General features: G+C 47.0%; 1 protein-coding gene across 1 annotated transcript; it reads left to right on the forward strand.

The window, feature by feature from the left end:
* Positions 1 to 10,182: 10,182 nt before the first annotated feature.
* RPS23 (ribosomal protein S23) lies at positions 10,183 to 19,344 on the forward strand. The gene is made up of 4 exons (XM_077462450.1): positions 10,183 to 10,338; positions 12,862 to 13,021; positions 14,748 to 14,868; positions 19,158 to 19,344. Exons 1-4 carry the CDS (start codon positions 10,335 to 10,337, stop codon positions 19,302 to 19,304), a joined length of 432 nt encoding a protein of 143 aa, XP_077318576.1. The 5' UTR covers positions 10,183 to 10,334; the 3' UTR covers positions 19,305 to 19,344.
* The last annotated feature ends 2,872 nt before the right edge of the window (positions 19,345 to 22,216 follow it).

The following is a 22,216-nucleotide window of genomic DNA, read 5'->3' on the forward strand; positions in this document are numbered from 1 at the left end:
AGAAGAAGGAAGGAAAGAAAGAGGGATAGAGGGACAGCAGGCCCAGATCCTACACCACAATAGCAATATCTGTATTCCAGAAACTTTAACAATCAGCACATAAAGATACTCCAAGCACAATCCCCCCAGGCAGATCCCATTAAACAGATACAAGAGACGGTCAGAGAGTGTGAGGACGTGGTACAGGAGACAGTCAGAGAGTGTGCGGACATGCTACAGGTGACAGTCAGAGAGGGTGCATACATGCTACAGGTGACGGTCAGAGAGGGTGCAGACATGCTACAGGTGATGTCAGAGAGGGTGCACATGATACAGGAGATAGTCAGAGAGGGTGCAGACGTGCTACAGGTTACAGTCAGAGAGGGTGCAGACATGCTACAGGTGACAATCAGAGAGTGTGCGGACATGCTACAGGTGACAGTCAGAGAGGGTGCAGACATGCTACAGGTGACGGTCAGAGAGGGCGCAGACATGCTACAGGTGACGGTCATAGAGGGTGCAGACATGCTACAGGTGACGGTCAGAGAGTGTGCGGAAATGCTACAGGTGACGGTCAGAGAGGGTGCGGACATGCTACAGGTGACAGTCAGAGAGGGTGCAGACATGCTACAGGAGACAATCAGAGAGGGTGCAGAAATTATACAGTAGACAGTCAGAGAGGCTGCGGACATGCTACAGGTGACAGTCAGAGAGGGTGCGGACATTCTACAAGTGAGTCATATAGGGTGTGGACATGCTACAGGCGACGGTCAGAGAGGGTGCGGACATGCTACAGGTGATGGTCAGAGAGGGTGCAGACATGCTACAGGTGACGGTCAGAGAGGGAGCAGACATGAAATATGACTTTCACCAAACATTTACAAGTAGTGAATCAATCACTGTCATTTAAAATACATGCAGTTAATTTCTGGTGAATGAGTAGTTCACTGCTTAATAAATACGCCTGTCTAGGGATCCTGCGGTGTAACCCAAGCTGATTCTTGAATCACCTCTCCGGGTACTGTCACCTCCATCTTTTCTAAGGCCTTGTGGCTTCACAGCCGGTTTCCTACTGTGCATGTACGAATCACACTGCGCTTGGGAGTGGATACCTGTCAAAACCAGTGCCAAATGTGGCAGTGGAGGAGGAATTCAGACAAGCAGAGCTTCCCCATTTGTGTAGAGCTCCAGTATAAAGGCAAAATTTATAAAAAAAAATAACAAACATGTTATACTTACCTGCTTTGTGTAGTGGTTTTGCACAGAGCAGCCCAGATCCTCCTCTTCTCTGTCCCCAGACGGCACTCTGGCTCCTCCCTCCTGTCAAGTGCCCCCCCCCCCCCCCCCCCCCAGCAAGTGGTTTGCAATAGGGGCACCCAAGCAGGCTCACTCCCAAACCGCTGCTCTGAGTGTCCATTCAGACATGGAGCTGCAGCTCGGCCCCACCCCCTCTTTCTCCTTATTGGCTTACTGGCTGTGATTGACAGTAGCGGGAGCCAATGGTTTCAGCCAAGGACGAGGAAGGGTCCCTGGAGAGTTGATGCTCTCATGCACATCGCTGGATCAAGATGGAGCTCAGGGCTGCTGCACCCAGAAGATTTTTACCTTCATGCATAGAAAAGGAGCTGTAGCAGACAGATACACCCCCAGAGCCCGGACCACATACAAAGAATGCAAAGCAACCTCTTTGGGATGTGACGGCCGAGTACATAAGGACGGAAGCACAATGTCCTCATTTAGATGAAAAGCCGAAAACAACCTATGGAAGAAACGAAGGCTACAGGCGGAGCACCGCCTTATCCTTGTGGAGGACCAAGTAGGGATACTTGCCTGACAAGGCCGCCAACTCAGAAACCTGTTTTGCAGTTGTAATAGCCACTAGAAAGACTACTTTCTGAGTGAGTGTCAATAAGGGAATCTCCCTGTTCTCAAACGGCGGTTTCTGAAGCACCGAGAGCACCAGATTCAAATCCCACGGAGGCATCGGTGGTCAAACTGGAGGGGCCACATGTCGAACCCCCTGAACAAACGTACTCACCAATGAATGAGTCGCCAAAGGTCACTGAAAAAAAGACAGCCAAAGCTGATAACTGCCCCTTAATGGTACTTAATGCAAGTTTCTGATCCACTCCTCGCTGCAAGAACAGCAGGATCCTGGAAACTGAATATGTATGCGGACGCCAACCCATCTCCTCACACATGGAGATGTAGGCCTTCCACGTACAATCATAAATCTTCCCGAGAAGAGGACTTCCATGCACTCAGCATAGTGGAGATTAACGAATCCGACAGTCCTCGGTCCCTTAGGATCTGGCTTTCAACAGCCATGCCGTTAAAACCAACGGTAAAGCAGGATGAAGTATTGGACCTTGCGACAGAAGGTCTTCCCGCAGCCGCCAAGGAACATCCACCACCATTCTATGTCGGCGTACCAAGGACATCGAGGTCAATCTGATGTAATCAGAATCACCGGAATCCCCTGGGCCTCCACTCTGCGGGGTAGGGGGTAGGAGCCTGAGCGGGGGAAGGCATAAATCAGCCGATAATGCCCCCATGGAGCCACCAAGGGGGCTGACGCATCCGCCCAGAGGTCTCTTGACCTGGCCACAAACCTCTGTACCTTCCGATTTGAGTCAAGAGGCCAAGAGATCCACATCTGGTGTGCCCCACCTTAGGCAAATGAGCTGAAATACATCCGGATTCAGCGACCCTTCCCCCTGGTCCAGCAGCTGATGACTTAGGTAGTCCACCTGCCAGTTTTCTATGCCCAGAATGTATACGGCCGACAGAGCTGGCACGTGCCACTCTGCCCACTGCAGGATGTGAGCGACCTCCAGTGCTGCAGCCAAGCTCCTTGTCCCTCCTTGATGGTTGACATACCCACCGCTGTGGCGTTCTCCGACTGGATCCTGACCGGATGCCCCTGCAGCCTCTGTGACCATGTGGAGAGGCACCGCCTGATCACCCGAAGCTCCAGCACATTGATCAGCAGGCGGGATTCTTCTTGCGTCCATCGACCCTGGGCCAACTCTACGCCCCAAACCCCCCCATCCGGTCAGGCTGGTGTCCGTTGGGATCACTGTCCAATGAAGAGGAAGGAACAACTTCCCGGACCGAAGGGCCGCAGACCTTAGCCACCAGAAAAGGGAATCCTTGACTAGCTGGCTCACCCGAATTTGACAATCCAGGGATGTCGGAAATTTGTCCCATTTGGACAGGATCTCTTTCTACAAGACTCGAGTGTGGAATTGAGCATAGGGTACCACCTCAAACTTGGTTACCATGAGACCCAGAACTCATATGCAAAAGCGCATCGACGACCACCTGCGGGACACCAATAATTCACCACAGCTTGAAGAGTCTACAGCTTGTGTGAAGGGAGAAAGACTCTCGACTCTGAGGAGTCCAGAATCAATCCCAGGTACTCCAGGCGCTGAGTCGGCACCAACACCGAATTCTGGAGGTTCAACACCCAAACAAACTCCCGGAGAGTCTGTATGGTGATCTCTACATCCTCCCTTAATTCTGAGGTGGAAGCTGCTCTCAGGAGAAGGTCGTCCAGGTAACCCATGATTTTGATCCCTCGTTGTCTTAGCAATGCCAGAATTGGGGCTAGCACCTTGGTGAAGACCATTGGCGCTGTCGCTAGGCCAAAAGGTAGAGCTACAAATTGATTATTATTATTATACATGATTTATATAGCGCCAACAGTTTAAGCAGTGCTTTACAATGTATAGGGAGGGGACAACACAATTACAGTCCAGTTCAATACAAAAGGTACAGGATGGCCCTGCTCATAGAGCTTACTATCTAAAGGGAGGGGGTGGTGGTACAAAAGGTAATAGCTGCAGAGAATGATTTGATGTGGGGGTGGCTCGGGGACAGTTGTTAGGTGGGTGTGGGATAGGCTTCCCTGAATAAATGAGTTTTCAGGGATTTCCTAAAGGTGGACAGGGTAGGTGCTGATCGGACAGACTGGGGCAGGGAGTTCCAGAGGATGGGAGAGGCTCTAGAGAAGTCTTGAAGGCGAGCATGAGAGGAGGTAACAAGGGAGCTAGAGAGCAGGAGGTCCTGGGAGGAGCGGAGGGGACGATTTGGGCGATATCTGCAGATAAGTTTGGTGATGTAGATGAATTTTACACGGTGGGGTAGGGGAAGCCATTGAAGGGATTGGCAGAGAGGGGCGGCAGTCACGGATCGATTAATGAGGTATATTAGTCTAGCAGCAGCATTCATAATAGACTGAAGGGGGGATAGCCTGCTTAAAGGTAGGCCATTAAGGAGAGAGTTGCAGTAGTCAAGGCGGGAAATAATCAAGGAGTGAACGAGTTGCTTCGTGGTGTCATTAGTCAGGAAGGGTCGAATTCTGGAGATATTGTGGAGGTAAAGGTGGCAGGATTTAGCCAGTGATTGGATATGGGGGCTGAAGGAGAGGTCAGAGTCAAGGATTACACCCAGGACCCTGACATGTGTGGAGGGACCAATGGTTGTTGGTTGTTTTGTTGATATTAATGGTGAAGTCACGGGGGGGGGGGGGGGGAATCGTGAAGGAGGACATATAACAAGCTCAGTTTTAGAAAGATTGAGTTGGAGGAAGTGGTGTGACATATTGAAATGTCATTCAGTAAGTGTGAGATCTGTGAGGAGGTCGAGGGGGTGAGTTGAGGAGTGGCATAGAGGTGGTATTGGAAACCATGGGAGGTTATCAACTGGCCCAGGGAATAGGTATAGAGCGAGAATAAGAGGGGCCCAAGGACAGAACCTTGGGGTACCCCAACAGAAAGAGAAAGGGGAGCGGAGGAGATGGAGTTGTAAGTGACACTGAAAGTGCACTGAGATAGGTAGAAGGAGAACCAGGATAAAGCAGAATAGTGGAGGCCAAGGGAGTGTAATTTGCTGAGGAGGAGCAGGTGGTCAACTGTGTCAAAGGCAGCAGAGAGGTCTAAAAGTATCAGTATGGAGTAGTGGCCGTTAGTTTTAGCGGGCCATTGGTGAGTTTTAGTAGGGCAGTTTCAGTAGAATGCTGTGGGCAGAAGCCAGACTGTAGGGGGTCGAGAAGGTTGTTGTCCAGGAGGTAGCAACTCATTTGGTCATGGACAAGGCGTTCGATGAGCTTGAGCAGGGAGATGGGTCTTAAATTGTTCAAACAGGTGGGGTCTAGTGAGGGTTTTTTGAGTATGGGGTAACCAGTGCATGTTTGAGCGGGGAAGGAAAGGTGCCAGAGGAGAGGGAGAGGTTGAAGATGTGGGTTAGAAAGTTGAGGATAGAGTGGGAAGGTGGTCGCAGTATTTGTGAGGGGACAGGGTCCAGGGAACTGGTAGGGAGGTGGGCCATGGAGAGGAGTTTATTAACATCTGTGGTAACTGGGCAAAAAGAGGAGAGTATTGAGTGTGGTGTTGGACCTGTTATGTTGGGTAGGGGAGGAAATGATATACTGGATATCTCCTTGCGAATTGTGTCGATTTGAAATGGTTGGCAATCTGTTGAGCGGTAAGCAAGTTGGTGGGTGGGGGCAGTGGGGGGTGAAGTAAGGAATTAAGGGTAGAAAAGAATTGACGAGGTTTGGAGAGGGTTTTGATGAGAGTGTTGTAATAGGTTTGTTTGGCAGTGTGGAGGCAGGAGTTGTATTTGAGAAGGGCAGATTTGTAGAGGGTAAATCTTGCAGGGACTTAGATTTATGCCACGCTCGCTCAAGAGCATGGCTGTGTCTCATGAGACTTCTGGTGTCGTCTGTTTGCCAGGGTTGTGGCAGATGGGGCCTGGTTCTGCGTGTAGAAAGAGGAGAAAGTACGTCTAGGGAGGATGAAAACGTGTTGTTGTAGATGGAAGTGGTTAGGTCTGGGCAGGATAGGGGTGCGATTTTCTCATAAAGGCCATCTGTAGCAGAGTGAAGAAGGGAAGGGTTGAGGTTGCGAAGGTTTCTGCGTGTAATGGTTTGTGGATTGGCAGCATGGGATGTAGGAGACAAGGAGAGTGAAACTGGTAAGGTTGTGATCAGAGAGAGGAAAGGGTGTGTTCGAGAGATTGCAGGGAATGTAGCGATGGGAGAATACGAGGTCGAGAGTGTTACCGTTGGAGTGAGTGGTGGTTTGTGTCCATTGTGTTAGGCTAAAAGAGGAGGTTAGGTTTAGTAGTTTAGAAGTGGTAGCAGTATTAACATTGACTGGAATGTTAAAGTCACCTAGGATGATGGCAGGCACTTCAGATGAGAGAAAATAGGGTAGCCATGCAGAAAAGTCATCCAGAAAGCGTGACACTGGTCCAGGAGGTCAATAAATAACTGCGACCCTCAGACAAACTGAAAAGAAAAGACGAATGCAGTGCCTTTTGAAAAAGCAGGGGGAAAGAGAGGGAGGTGTGGGAAGTACCTGGAAGGTGCATTGTGGGGAGAGAAGATAGTGATTGTGATAGTTGATAATTGATAGTGCTCCTCCTCGACCGCAAATCGTAGAAACCTCTGATGCCTGACGCATATGGGGACATGCAAGTATGCGTCCTTGATCTCCAAGGATGCCAAGAAATCCCCCTGATGGAGTGCCTCAACCACAGAGTGAACTGATTCCATCCTGAACCTTTGTACTTTCACAAAACCGTTGAGGGCCTTGAGATCCAGGACCAGACAGACCCCTTCCTTCTTTGGGACTACAAACAGATTGGTGTAGAATCCCTGAAACCTTTCCGGCACAGGTACTATCACCCCGCGCAGCAGCAGGTCCTGTACTGCCCCGAACAGGGTCTCCCGACAAGCCGGAAGATGAAGGTTAGAGGGAAAAAAATCTGTTTGGCAGGCAAAAAATAAACTCTATCTTGTAGCCTGATGAAACCAGTTTGCAGACCCACTGGTCGGAAAGGAGGGAGGTCCACCAGGCTGTAAACTCCCGAAGGCGACCCCCCACCCAAGAGTCAGGCAGGGGCAAACCTTCATGCTGCAACAGTTTTTCTTGCAGTCTTGCGAAACCAGGGACACTTTTGTCCCTCAGTAGGCACCTTGTCGAACTGGGAACGCTTACCTGCCGACCCGGGCGGACGAAAAAGGAGGGCCCCTGCCAACGACGTGGCTCCTTACCCTTTCTGGACTGTGGGAGCAAAGTACTCTTCCCCTCAGTAACATTCTTAATAATGTCATCCAGCGAGGCTCCAAATAGCCTCTCCCCCTGGAAGGGCAAATCCGCCTGTACTTTCTTTGAAGCCTGGTCCATAGACCAGCATTTAAGCCAAATCAGGCGACGTAGCACCACAGCTCATACTGAGGCTCTAGAAAGTAAGGGAGCCGCATTACAGACATACTTCAGGCTCTGCACCAACTGGCCTGCCAGTTTCATGCAGACCGGGGAAACGTGTTGCTTCTCCAACTCGCGGTGCAACAACTTAACCCATTCTGTAGGCGTCTGTGACACCAGGGCCGTGGCTAACGCTGGCTGCAATGCTGACCCCACCACCGTAAACATGGATCAGGCAACCGCCTTGACCCTTCTGTGGGCAGGGTCCTTGAAAGCAGGAGTCCCTTCCACCGGAATCGTAGTTACCTTATTTAACCTGGATACCGGGGGGTTAATGACCGGAGGAGATGTCCATTTTTTCAGGAAACTCTCCTCAAAGGGGTAACGCACCGCCATCCGTCTGGGGACTGAAAAGGCCCACTGCGGGCTTCCCCACTCCTTGTAAATAAACGTATCAAAATAAGTTAGGTAGGGAAACACCTTAGCAGTGCGGGCCGGCTTGTGGGACCCAAAGGGGACCGACACCTCTGCAGATGCCCCCGCCATATCCTCTATCTTTAGGGTATCCCGCACCACTGTGATAAGTGATCCTACTAGAGCTTTTTCCTGCACTGACCCGGACATGGAGTCATCCTCACTGTCTGAACGGTCCTGGCGCACATCCTCTGAAACGTCAGAACAGGGGCCGCCTGCCACAGCGGGACCTGAGTCTGAATCAGAGATTTCCCCAGAAGACAGTGGGGGGAGGGGGCGTTTTTTACCCCCCTTGCGCCCGCACACCGCTTCCGCCCTGGCAACAAAGGACTCCAGGACCGCCGACAGAGCGTCCATAGGCACCACAGGTGCAGGGGAACCGGTTGCAATAACAGGGATGTCTGGGGAAGAGGCACCAGCTTCTGACGCCATGCTGACCACTCTCACCTGTTACCACTAGGGACCTAAGGCAAGCCACAAAAAAGCCCTCCCTCCTAGCTGCCACAAATGAAGGGGCCCCATGCAGGACTCACCACCCTGACCCAGGTACTGCGCTGTGCTGCCCGCTCTCCCTTGTGTCACCCACAAGGTGTTCTGTGTCAGTTTCACGCTGTTCCAGACTGAACCAGCCGCCTAGAGTAAAACAAAACTGAGGCTACTAGAAAATGGCCGCCGGCCACCTCAGCAAAAAAACTCTGAGAGCACCGGGAAAATGGCCGCCAAACTTTAAGAAAATGGCAGCGGTTAAGAAACTGGCTGCGGCCACAAGGAAATGGCCGCGGTTCGTGCGGCGGCCAGTCCCCACATGGCAACACACAGATACACAAAAAACAGCCTAAAAACATTAAAAAAACGAGTGGACCACCAACCGCCAGCGCAGCCCCCTGCCAGGACCCAGAGCCCCCCCCCCCAGAGGACCCAAGGCCAGGTACGTGCACTGGACCCCCTATGCCCAGTCACACAGTGGTCTCTTAGCATGGAGAGGGGGGAAGGGACAAGGAGAGAAGAAAGGGAGAGACCCCCTAGTCGACCTACCAGGGAATGCCCAGCTGCTTCATCCTGCCGAGACAGGTGGAACCATATCTACCCCTCCTGCAGGGACTGCTAGACGCACTTCACGGACAGACCCATCACCCAAGCAGTTACGGGGTGGCTGTCGGCCACAGCACACTGTGACACAGACAGCAGTAGCCTGATCATATGCGTGCCCCGGAGCATATTACTCGCCGGCCGCCCCTGGACCAGACGGGGCATGTCGTGGCTGACCCAGCGCGTAGCTAGGGTCTGCTCGTGCTCCATGGCCAGGCTGGGGAGACTACAAGGATCTATATTACCCAGCCTGTCACCCAGCCCGGCTGTTGATTGAAGATTACAGGAATCAAAAAGCAGAAAAAATAAAAAATTCCAAGGATCAATGGTCCCCACAGGGAGCCAGGTCCTTCTCCTACACTAGGCAGCAAGGATGAGCTCTGGCGTGTTTACATACTCCACGTGCAGAGCCCGCCAGGAGTCGGCACTGCGCTGCGCTAATCACAGGCAGTGAGACATTTACAGATCGCTGCAGCCGCACATCGGGAAAATATCTCACTGCTTGTGATTAGCGTAGCACAGTGCCGACTTTCTGGCGGGCTCTGCACGAGGAGTGTGCAAACACACCAGAGCTCATCCTTACGAGGCAGAAAAAACTGAGCTGCTGGATGCAGTGTGAGGGGTTATAGCCAGTAGGACCGCCCCCTGGGCGGTACCGTGCAAGTGTTGCTGTTTTTACATGTTCCGCCTAGTCCTCTCCTGAAGGGGGCGATATAACCCTAAGGTCAAGGTGAAGATGCTGTGTCTGTCAATGAACCAAAGAGAAACAGTACGTTTGGTTTTGGGGTTTCATATGGCTTTGATATCAAACTCTTTTTTTTTTTTTCACCAACACTACAACAAGCGTGTACGGATGTGTGCTGACATGTAATACAAAGTACATTGTACTGACATGAGTTTTCAGCTGAAAACACATGATCAGGATAAGATCCATAGGTGTGAATGCAGCCTAGGACTGACCATACACTATACAATGTGATTGTACAATGTCTACCCCAAACATGAACTACAAGACGATGCCATGCTGCCATCCACCTCCAGACATCTAATGGGGGTCCATGGTTCTAGAGAACCTACACACCAACCATACACCTTGACCGCTGCCCCCTAGCGTTATTACAGAGGGAGTGAGGCGGGGGAAGGAGACCTACGCAGCCATCGCTCATACAATACACAGGAGGAGAATGCAGCACACTCTATAGACAGCACAGACATACACACATACCACGGAGGCCGCACAGTGGGCGGGGTCTCCACTAGGTCCCCATCTTCAAAGCATGCCGGGAAGTGTAGTTCTTTGACCGGCTAGGTCAGCTATGTGCCTGAGCCGCGCTATTCTAATGGTGTTAGTTTAATAAATAAAGCCGCTGATAGATCTATTCATAGAGTCCTACAACCAGAGAGCTCCAAATATTCTTTCTGGCCCATCCAGAAGGCAGTAACTGCGGTGTAAGCTATGCATTCTAGAACAGGCATAGGTGAAGACAGCCTGAGCGGGGTCCTGGCAGCGGCTGGGTGTCTCGGTGCCTTGTGGGAGACGGTCTTTCCGCAGTCGGCCCTGGGACAGGCAAGATGGGTGAGTGAGGCTGTGTGGGGGAAAGGCGGCCTCTGGGACCGGGGAGAGGGCCGGGCGGAGCGGGACTGACTTCATTGACATCCCCTACAGCTGGCAGAGGCTGCCCGGGGCTCCTCCGGCCGGGAGAGGTGCGGGAGGCGGCGTGTGAGGAGAACACGAGGCCGCTGTGTGCCGAGACAGGGCGCCATGACAGGCCCGGATGTGTCCGTACATCCACATCACTGCCTGTGTATGGGGGACACCGATCACCCCCGACTGCTGAACGATCATCCTCTGTGCTATACACTCTGATCACACACACACGCACACAAAATCTGTACAATGATCTACACACACACACACACACACACACTTCAACCTGATTGTACAATGATCTGATCGCACACACACTATACAACCTGATTGTACAATGATCTGATTCCACACACTATACAACCTGATTGTACAATGATCTGATTCCACACACTATACAACCTGATTGTACAATGATCTGATTGCGCACACACTATACAACCTGATTGTACAATGATCTGATTGCGCACACACTATACAACCTGATTGTACAATGATCTGATTGCGCACACACTATACAACCTGATTGTACAATGATCTGATCGCACACACCACACAGTCTGGATGCCTTAAAGTGGTTGTAAGCCCTCCTGGGGGGGAAAAACACCCTGCAAATAAAGGCATAATAAGAAAGTATGCATAGCATACTAACTCATTATGAATTACTTGCCTGAGAACAAAGCTCCCGCAGGCGTCCTTGTCTCCCCCTCCAACCGGTGACATCTATTCCAGAAGTTACTTCTGGGTATCACGGCTCCGGCTGCGATTGGCTGGAGCTGCAATGACATCACTCCCACGCATGCATGGGAACCGCTGGGAACTGCACAGTACAACTGAATCAGCGCCAAACATACATGCCATTGCTTCAATTGGCTTAAGTGCGCATGTGTCGCATGACGTTGGCACATGCGAATGCAGGGATATCTCCTAAAACGTGCAGGTTTAGGAGATATCCCGTGTAAACCTAATTATAAGCTTGCCTGTAAAGTGGTAAGGGGTTTACAACCACTTTAAAGTGAAAAAACACAAAGGCTTACAACCACTTTAATTCACAAGCTCTGCAGGGCTTGTCTGCAGAATCCTGACATTGCACCGCCAATTCACCGATTACAGGTGAAATGCTTTCCAGGCAAAAATGAATGTTCATTTATTTTTCTGAAAACCTAACCTTATCCTTAACTTTATTGAAGTGTCACAAAACAGTTTTGTGCTGTGAAAAAAAATACAGCCTGTCTGTACTGTTGGATAACACAACTTAATTCAGCATTGTGATGTGAAAAGCCTGCAATGGTCTGTGCTGGTCAACCAATATGATGTGAAAAGGCCCTTGGGTATGCCACAGGGGCCTTTATGGTAAATTTTAATCATTTGGAAGTTATGGGATAGCATGTGAAGGACTGTGATGGCAACATTAACAAAGCTGGCCATACACTGTTTTCTCTTACAGTGTGGATGGATTTATCTCACTGTACTTACTGTATTTTGACATCTTACCCTGCTGGTTGTCAAAAATAAGCTGCGCAATGGCTGCATCTGATTGGATACAGCTACTGTTGTCAAATTTTCGAGTAGAGTCGATGAACATTAGTGTCTGGCTGCCAGGACCACCCACTATACTGGCTATTAACGGGACACTGCAAGGGGGTAAATGGCCTTACTTAAGAGGATTAAGGTGTAATAGTTACCTTAAAGTGGTTGTAAACCCTTACAGATTAAGGCTTACCTGTAGGTGCAAGAAATATCATCTTAACCTACATGGTTAAGGAGAGATTTTCCTAAAAACGCGCAACGATGTTCTACGGCGCATGCGCACTGAGCGCGCAATTAGTGAAGGCATTCATGCCGTCACTGACGGCTCCTGCGCGCATGCGATGGAGTGATGTCATCGCTGCTCTGGCCAGTCACAGCGCCGGAGCAGCGATACCCGTAATTGACTCCGGGTATCATGGCAGCAATAGAGGAGGTGAACAAGGGTCGCTTCGGGGGCTTCTATCTCAGGTAAGTAATTCATAATGAGCTAGTATGTTATACATACTGGCTCATTATGCCTTTGCCCTGCAGGGTGTTTTTTGGAGAGGGTTTACTTCCAGTTGTGGTCCCTCGCAGTCTTTAGACAATGCACACACTTTGGTTGTTTTTAGTTTTGGAAGATTCCTGTGATGCACGTTCAGTAGTAATCTCCCTAGTCTACTCAGTCTGCAGCCATTATAAAGGAAGTCCCATTCTCCATACTGTGTATTTAGTGTTTTGTAGGAATGCAACAGAAATGGGACTTAGAAGAGCTAACACAAATGCATTATTGCAGCTAAAGTGGAAGAGACGTCATCTGGGGCATTTGGATTGGTAGACTTTGCCTGTAGTTGACATTTTTGGATGATTGCACTCTGGGCCTCATTTAGATGAATCTGCTGTTTGTTACAAATATCTAAAGTAAGTTTTTTTACAATACAGGCAAGTGCCGTGGTCTTCGTACAGCCAGAAAGCTCCGTAACCACCGACGTGAGCAGAAATGGCACGACAAGCAGTACAAGAAGGCCCACTTGGGGACTGCCCTAAAGGCTAACCCATTTGGAGGTGCTTCCCATGCTAAAGGAATCGTCCTGGAAAAAGTGTAAGTTATGAAACATAATTTAAGCCTAAACTACATTGTCAACCAAAGTGTTAACTACATTGGTAACAACTGATCCTACTACTGACATATCTGCTAAAGACTGTTAGCTGATGCTTTTCTTCTAAATTATGACAGTACTTATAGCATTGCATTGTTCATTTTGTTATGATCTTTATGTGGCATAGTCGGACATTCTACAGTGTTGATGGAATTGACAAAGTATTGGAGAAATTACCATATTTATCGGCATATAACACCCCCCCCAAAAACAAACTCCCCTCTTAAAATTGTGTTATACACTGATAAATCTGGTACCTTCTAAACATTAAAAATTGAACAGATGTTGCTCCTATTTATACTGAAATGGGCACATGCCCTTTAATCAGAAGTGTCAGTTTCTCTATTCTGACAGGCAGCACACAGTGCATGCTCTGCCACCCTGCTCAGACCTGGAGGGAAGAGGAATGTTGCTACCCTGCAGGCTCTGCTCATCTAGTGTAACGTGCAAGCAGAGAGCGGGATGCGAGATGTTTACTGACGGCTCACATCCCATACAACAGGTCACACCTGGCAGGAATCTGTGGCAGTTTGCTTGGTCCCTTTGTTAATTAGTGTCAGACCTGCCCTATTTTTAATTTTTTTTCCTCTGAAATAGAAACTGGCGCGGGTAGCACAGACCTTGAAACAGGTCTATCTGCTTAAGTGGCATGTCTGACAGTTTGGTGCAGGACGTTTAGTTAGTTCCCCGGAGCTCGTTTAAATACTTACAATATATCACGGCACACGCTTGTTTCTAATTCATCTCCACTGTTGGAACTTTAAAATCATTTAAAACATGATAAACTGACATTGGCATGTAACCACTAAATATATTTTATCCCAGAAATGTAGTCTGGTTTCCCTGACTTCACATTGGTGTGGTTGTAAGTCTTGGGCTGTAAAGTCATTGCATTTGCTTTTAAAAACTCAGACTAAGGCTGGGTTCACACCATAGCGATGCGGGAACGCCGCGAATCCGCAGCGTTTTCCCGCATCGCATGCCTCCCGCCGGCAGTTCACACTGCCCTATGCGAACGGCTGGGAGTGTCAATGAAATGTTAATGACACCCCCAGATCCGTCCGCATATCGCAGTGCAATCTACACACTCGCACAGGAATCGGATCGCATGGTGTGAACACCCATGCGATCCGATTCTGCTGCGGACCAAAAAAAGTGTCCCGTGCGAGTTTGCGGCGGGAGTGATGCGAATTCAGCCATACTATCTGTATGGCTGAACTCGCATCGCTACGGAGATCAGATGTGATTTGCACTGCAGTGCGGTGTGAATCACATCCGGATCTCCCACCCGCAGCAGTATTTTCAGCACACATTTACCAACATTCTTTCAGATTCCCCTCTCAAATTCAACCGGTAATCTTAAGGCTCTGTCGCCAATATAAAACCTAAATCTGATGCTCTTTATGCTAATGTTAATAAAGGAATTATATTTTTGGTGAGATACTCACTAGGAGTTCTAAAGGGATGCACACACTGCAACTTTCCTCCATTGGAAGACTGCAAGTGTATCAGCTGATTAGATTGCACATGCTCTATTCAGAACCAGACTTCCAGGGACGTGGTATACATTTTTTTTTTTCTGCTCATACAGGAATGTGTTTTTTTATTTTTTCCTAGAAAAGTTGGTTTTCTGATTTACTTATTTTACCTAAACTCTCATTTTTACAGTGGCGTTGAGGCTAAACAGCCAAACTCTGCCATCAGGAAATGCGTCAGAGTGCAGTTGATCAAGAACGGCAAGAAAATTACAGCTTTCGTACCAAACGACGGTTGCCTGAACTTTATCGAGGTAAATCTGAGCTTGCATATTCTCCTGATGTACTAAAGCCCCCTGCTAATAAAACCATTAGACCAGTTTAAAAATGCTTCCATAACTTTGCACAACTGAAAGTCTTAGAACTCTTCAAACACTGCTCACCTTTAATAAAAAGCATGCGAGTGTGTTAATGTTGCATCTACTGTTCTGCCGCCTCCTCTTGCTCTGATGTCAGAGGCAGATATGGCAGGCTGGGGCAACAACCTACTATATGTGGGGCCCCCAACCCAGAGTTGGAAAAGGGGTCTGAATAGCTTTTTTTTATTTTTATTTTATTTATTTTTTTGTAAACCCCCAATGGTAAGATTAGATGCATCTGTAAATCTTATCTAGATTTTTATTTTATTTTATTGGCTTTGGGAAAGCTCCAGACAATCTCCTTTCATTTTTGTACCTTACTTTGACATATACGAGCTTACCTGTTGAGAATCCATGTGTACAGGGAGTGCTCTGTTGGGAAACATACTTGTATTAATAACAACTTCAATACAGGGCACTTGTACACCTTCCTGCCCAGACCAATTTTCAGCTTTCAGTGCTCACATTTTGAAAATTGCACGGTAACGTGACCCTGTACCCAAACATTTTTATCAATTTCTTTTTTCCCCTCCACAAATAGAGCTTTCTTTTGGTGGTATTTGCTCACCACTTGGGTTATTTTTTGCACTACAAATAAAAGACCAAAAATTTTGAAGAAAAGTCTGTTTCTGTTACAAAACTTGGTAAACAAAGTTTTTCTGCAGTGATGGGGTGGGCACTGACTGGCATTCTTGGTGGTCATGGGTGGGCATCCTCGATGGGTCTGCACTGATTACGCAGACCCCCTCATCAGGAGAGCAGCCGATCGGCTCTCCTCTACTCATGCCTGTTGGTGCGAGTAGAGGAAAAGCTGATACACGTCATCTTGCTATTCTGTAAACAGGAATGACAGTTGTCACTCGGTAAGGAATTGAGGGGTTTTATTGCAATTATCACTTGTTGCAGCGACAAAAAACGGTATCAGACGCAAAACCTTTGTCTCTATACCTGGCCAACCATGAAGTGATTATGACAATGTCATAAAATGATTCTGTTAAAAAGTCGAAACGGTCCATCACTAAGGCAAGCTATTCCAAGAGCTGTAGTACTCTAAAGTGCATAGGAGATAGAAATGAGTGCTTTTAAGTGCAGTAGAACTGAATGCTTTAATATAACCCAAAGCAGGGCTACTCACAAAATAACAGTAAGAACAAGCACATGATGCTGTGATCCAGGACGGATGTTGTCTTGTAGATGTCCCAGGGGTGAGGAGGGAGCTGGCTAATTTCCTTCCCATTCCAGTGGACTGCAGTGTGGGACGCGGTGACATCGATCAGGACCAGAATGCAATGCGTTTCAGAGCATGCACTGTGCCACAATGGGGTATGCATGCTCCCTTCTCAAGCATAGTAACACATGATGGTGCAAGACCTATTTACTAGCCGGTCTGAAATTCCCTGCCAGCCAGTGGAATAACATTGACGGGATATGTTGCAACTAAGAACAAGGACTAAATGGCATAATTTCATACATTTTTTAAAGTGTGTGTATGTAAAATCTGATTGTGTGTGTGTGTATATATAGTGCTAATAGTCTTAATTGATGTATACATCCACACTAGAAATCGATAAATGGATACACATTTCATATGAGTGGGTGAGACGGGTAGAAGAGAACTAAATTTGATTTGGCTTTCTGTTTTAGGAAAGCGGAAAGGTGGAACAGGAATATGTAAATTATGAGGCAACAGTATACAGGCAGCCCCGGATTACAAACATCCCACTTACTTACAAACAGAGGGAGACAACAGGAAGTGAGAGTAAATCTAGCCCTAGGAAGGGAAATTCACTCCTGTAAGAGTTATCATGGGGGGGGGGGTGTCTCCACTAAAGCTTCATCACCAATCGTAGCTTCCACAACAATCCAAAATTTACAAAATACAATTTGTCACAGGGACAACATGAGGTGAAATCTTCTGAACAGGGACACAGACAGCAAAACAAATCTTGCCAGGGTTTTGTCTTACCCACTCAGATGATATGTTTATCTATTTATCAATCAATTTCTTGTGTGAATGTATAGGTCAATTGAGACTAATGCTTTGAAAATAGTTTTTTTGGCTGGAGCTACACTTAAATGTAACTGTTACAACTTACAAATTCAACTTGAAAACAAACCTACAGACCCCATCTTGTTTGTAATCTGGGGACTGCCTTTACATTTCCTTAAGGAGGTGTCACAATGCTTGTAGGAGGAGAATTGCAGAAATTTATGATCATATAAACCTAGGGATAATTATAACAGTAACACTGATTTGTGCATAGGGCATTAAGTGTGTGCAAAAAACATATAGGCTGTAATGTTGTATGTTTATCTGCAAATTATGGACATTTACTATATTATGGTACGTGACTCCCAGACAGGGTAAAGATTACCTGTGAATACTGAGGGCTTTTTGGGTTATTGCATGCAAGTCTTAAACGATCATGAGTTACAATGCCCGAGAAGGGATAGCACATGTAGAACAGCAAATGTCCTGAAACGTGTTGCATTTTTGTCCTGAGTGATGTCACCTCATCCTGCGCTGCTATCCACCGGACAGGGAAGGATGCTAGCCAGCTTCCGCCTCACTCCTGGATTATTTACAACAAGATATCGGCAGCAGCTCCTGCAGCCCTCTTAGTACCTGGGGTCCTAGATCACAGCATCATGTGCCTGTTTTTTACTCTTACATTGCAAAGTAGCCTTACATTAGTAAAGCATTCCTTCCTACTGCACTTAGAGGTGCTTCTCCTCATAAATTTTTTTTTTTAAACCACTTGTTTCAGTGAAAACAGTCACTGATTTTTCGCTTGCTTTAACTGCTTGCTGACTGTATAACTTGCCTATACGGCAGCAAGGCAGCTCTCCTGGGCCAGATCACGTACTAGGTACGTGATGGTACACGCCACCGGCAACTTGGATGGGCTTTGATTATACACAGCAGATGTCAATCGGCGGGTGTGCCAATGAATGACCACCAGCACCCGTCTTGTGTCAAGAATACGCATAGGACAGGGCTCTGCCTATGTAAACATGGCAGAGCTTGGTTCTTTCAGCGGGGAGGTAATGGATTTTCTTTCACTGCAAAGCAAGGACTAAAATCCATCTCTTCCTAGTAAAGCACCTCTCGTAGTACACAAACACTGGCTAGACATGCATTTAACCCTTTGATCGCCCGATCAGTGCAATAAAAAATGCATTGATAACTGAAAATGTCACTGGCAGTGAAGGGGTTAACACTGGGGGTGATGAAGGGATTAACTGTTCCCTGGGAGTTTACTCTAACTGAAGGGGAGGGGATAAACACAAGATCTGCCACTCTTGTCAGAACAGGGAAGTGTGTGTCTCCTGGTCACATTTGGCACCCCATGCTGTGCAGCACACACTCCTATCCAGACCCTGTAAGCCAACGTACAGTTATGTGGTTTGCTCAGTGGATGCAACCTGCCACTGTAAAACTGCGGTGGCTGGAAGCGGTTAAAGGGGATCTTCACTCCCTGGGGGTTGAAGGGCAGGTCTCAGCAAGAAGCTGGGGTGCATGGATGGTTCTGGGGTTATCAGAACTTTTACAGATGCCCCTTTTGTTCCTGGGATAAGCGAGAATGTTTAATTTATATTGTTGCTGGTGCTTAGTATTACTGGGAGTTTGTGTGAGCCATTCGCATAGATAGTTGGCAGTAGGGATGCAACTGATCGTCACGATCCGTGATTTGAACGTGTTTTTTCAGGGATTTTCACAGCCATCCCTCCATACCCTGCCATATTCAGCCGTACTCGGCCAATATTATAGTGGGGAGATTGTGGATATTACAGTGGGAACTATATGGTGGTGGATTTTTCACAGGTTTTTGCAAATGCAATTATTTACTGATCCGATCTGTGACTGATCTGAGGAACGATCCGATCCGTAATTTTTTTTTGATCCGTTGCACCCCTAGTTGGCAGCTGTGCCTACACAATTCCTAACTGTTCTTTCCTGTGTGTGTATAATGGTTAGAGACTGGAGCATCCCATACACAGTGAATTATTTCTAACCACAGAATGGTGTGTGTGTTTTTTTTTTTTTTTTTTTTTTTTGTGAAACCACAGTTCCTAACAGAATTTTATGTTGCGAAGGGACCAAAAGAGTTCTAGGCAAAAGTTTTTGTAATTGCATTTGATCTGTAACATTTGTAAACTGTTAATCTGCTTTTTCTCTTTAGGAAAACGATGAAGTGTTGGTTGCTGGATTTGGTCGTGCTGGTCATGCTGTTGGTGACATTCCTGGTGTGCGATTCAAGGTTGTCAAAGTAGCCAATGTTTCCCTGTTGGCCTTGTACAAAGGCAAGAAGGAGAGACCAAGATCATAAATGTTTGTAATTGTTTAATAAACCTCATTCACAACTTGTCTGTAAGTCTCTTCACCATTTTCACTACGTAAAGTTCATGACGGTATTCAACACAATGGACTACAAAACTTAGAACACCAGGAAGTGCGCAGTTTTAAAATTTGCTGGCCTTTAAAGGGTTAAGTCAGTAAGGTGAATGCCGCCTTCTGGATTTATTTATTTTGTTTAGATTTTTACTGATTGCATGGAATATAGCCATCACTATACTCCTGACAGCGCCACCCCTCATCTCCTCTTGCCTATTCATGGATGAGGCTGCATTATGTGAATCCATTCAAAAAAATGCAAAGTATTCTGTAAGCAGACAGAGTTGCTACTGTTTAGCAGATTGCATCTCTCCTGTCAGATGCTGGGATTATAAGGATAGTTTGCAAAAATTTAAATGGTGAAAGATCCCTGCGAATTTCTGGTGAAAAGTGTATTTCTAGTACTTGAGCCCTCCTGTGCCATCAGCCTGGTCGCCATATATTGGGTGTGAGATCTAAGGTACTAGCGCCTCTTCACTGCTAGTCTTGTGAGATTTGAGGAGCTATATTCAAGGACCTGCAGTGCATGGGATAACCGATTTCATCCATTCTGTGGATGTGTGCTTTCCTGCTGCTTATTTCCCCAGCAATCATGGAGGTGGAATTTTTGACTAAATTTCTTAGCTAGCTCCAGACAGAGCAAAGAAAGACTTAACAAGTCGGTAATTGGTAAAAGATTGGCCTATAAGCAGCAGAGTACTAAAGCCAGCCATTAAGTCAGTCTTGATGGGGGGGAAATGCCTTCTGCTGAGCAATTCATCCCACTGGAGAACAGTGATTAATGCTAATGGCTATAATAGCTGCTAGCAATAATATATGAAATCCAATAGGCTGGTTGTACCAAAGTTTGATTGCTCAATGTGGGTACATTCAGCCTGCCCATACATGGTTCAAATAGTCTATGGCTTGCAGACTGGAAGGTAAACCACTTAAACTGGGGCAATCCTGACATATCTTGCATTTACTAGAAAATGTATTTGAAGCCTCCCCACCACCATTTTCTGAAACTTGAAAAGTTGGTGGGTGTTGGAATTTTTGGCAAAACATTTTGTGTAGCGGCTTTATCAAATTTTCAGGTTAAAGCACTTTAATGAATTTGAGTGCACACAATATAGTACACTTTTTTTTTTTTTTTTTTTTTTTTTTTTTTTATTATTCTTTTATAAATATTAGACCCCTTTCACACTGGGGCAGTGGGTTAGTTTAGCAGTAAAGTGCCGCTAGTTTTAGCGACTCTGTGGCTGCTAGCGGGGTGCTTTAAACCCCTGCTAGCAGCCAAAGAAAGGGTTAAAATTGCCTGTTTTGCGGCGCTTCCCATTCATTTTAATGGGCAGGGATGGTGTAGGAGCATTGTATACAGTGCTGCTTGTAGGACCCCCCCGTCCTGCAAGTGCACCGCTCCAGTGTGAAAGCACTCAGGCTTTCACACTGAGGCATGAAAGGCGCTTTTCAGGTGCTATTTTAAGGAGTCTTAAAGGTGGATACCAAACATGTCATGCTTAAATTTTGTATGCCTGTGGAATGGCAAGCTACAGTACCAAAAAAAACATTGGTTACACTTTATCAGGTTATTGTACCATTTTAGAGTTGCACAGATCTGGCACTAGGGTGAAGCCTGGACATGTAGTAGACTTGGCAATGTGGATCAGGTATGACAGGTTTTTTTCATGTACCAAAATGCCATATGGAATCTGCAAGATCTGTCATTGGTTCTCTCGGACAAGGGGAATTCCCTTCACAATACACTTTCTATGGTGGCTGTTTTATTTTTTTGAGGTTGACCCAACTCTTCCAACTTGTAGCACTACCATTTGGGCTCTCAGCACCCTGAGTCTTCACAAAAGGTACTTGCTCCGCTTCTTCTGTAGACCCATGGCATTTGTCACAGGGTACGTGGCTAACCACCTGCTAAAGGGCTCCTCAGCCATAATGGTTTGCCATCATTCAAAGGACGATTCAGTTCCTTCCAACCTTTGGCTGGCTAATCAACATCTCTAAAGCCTGGTACACATGGGCCGAATCAACAAGCGGTCCAGCATTTGGCCTGTGTGCACATCAGTCTGCCTAACAGAAGCCAAAAAAGGCTGTCTTCTTCATTTTAAATGTGCATGCTGGAAAACCAGCATCCCATCAGTGCTGGCATTAAAGCACTGACTGGTGTGTTCTGGCCGTGGAGTCCCCATATTAGTACAGCAAACTCCTGTGTTTTTTTTTTTTGTTTTGTTTTTCCTCACATTTAGCATGATGGGTGTAATTGGGGAAAAAAAACTCTAGTATGTACCAGGCTTAAATGAAGTAAAAGGTGGTTGAGGAGCAGCAATTAATCACCAGGATGCATCTAATTATTAAATTCACTTCCCTAAGTAAAGATGTGTGTCTCTGCACCCAAATGCATATGAAACAAAATAATTTTAACCGGGGACAAAGCTTTGGTAAAAATCCATTTGGAATGCCTATGTAACGTTACCAAGCCTTTGTCCTTGGTTGAATTATTTTGTACTAAGTCCAGCTCCAGAGTGTCTTGAGTACCTGAGTCTAACTTTGGGCATAGCTCAAGCAGAATTTTCCTTCTACCAGAAAAGTTTGCTTCTGCATGAAGGTTCTGAGACTAATGGTAACCTCTTTTTGTGGCAGTTCACGCCAGGTCACTTTAGCACAACATCCTCGTGTTGTAGATTCCAGAACTGTCCAGGAGAAATGGTCCTCAGGTGATGAGATTCAGCATCAACAAGTCTGGACCCCAGAGCCATCATCCTAAATCTTAGCACATGGACATTGACAACTGAGTTCTAGTGAATACTAAGTTATTTGTAGCTTTGTCTTTTGGTAATCTGGCCCTGAGCATGC

Source organism: Lithobates pipiens, unplaced genomic scaffold, assembly GCF_037356315.1.
Source record: "Lithobates pipiens isolate NorthernLeopardFrog02 unplaced genomic scaffold, aLitPip1_a1.2 Scaffold_3, whole genome shotgun sequence".
Classification (NCBI taxonomy): domain Eukaryota; kingdom Metazoa; phylum Chordata; class Amphibia; order Anura; family Ranidae; genus Lithobates; species Lithobates pipiens.

Coding starts and splice junctions, on each gene's coding strand:
- RPS23 (XM_077462450.1), top strand. Junction 13,022..14,747: donor GGAATCGTCCTGGAAAAAGT/GTAAGTTATGAA, acceptor TCATTTTTACAG/TGGCGTTGAGGCTAAACAGC. Junction 14,869..19,157: donor GTTGCCTGAACTTTATCGAG/GTAAATCTGAGC, acceptor TTTTCTCTTTAG/GAAAACGATGAAGTGTTGGT.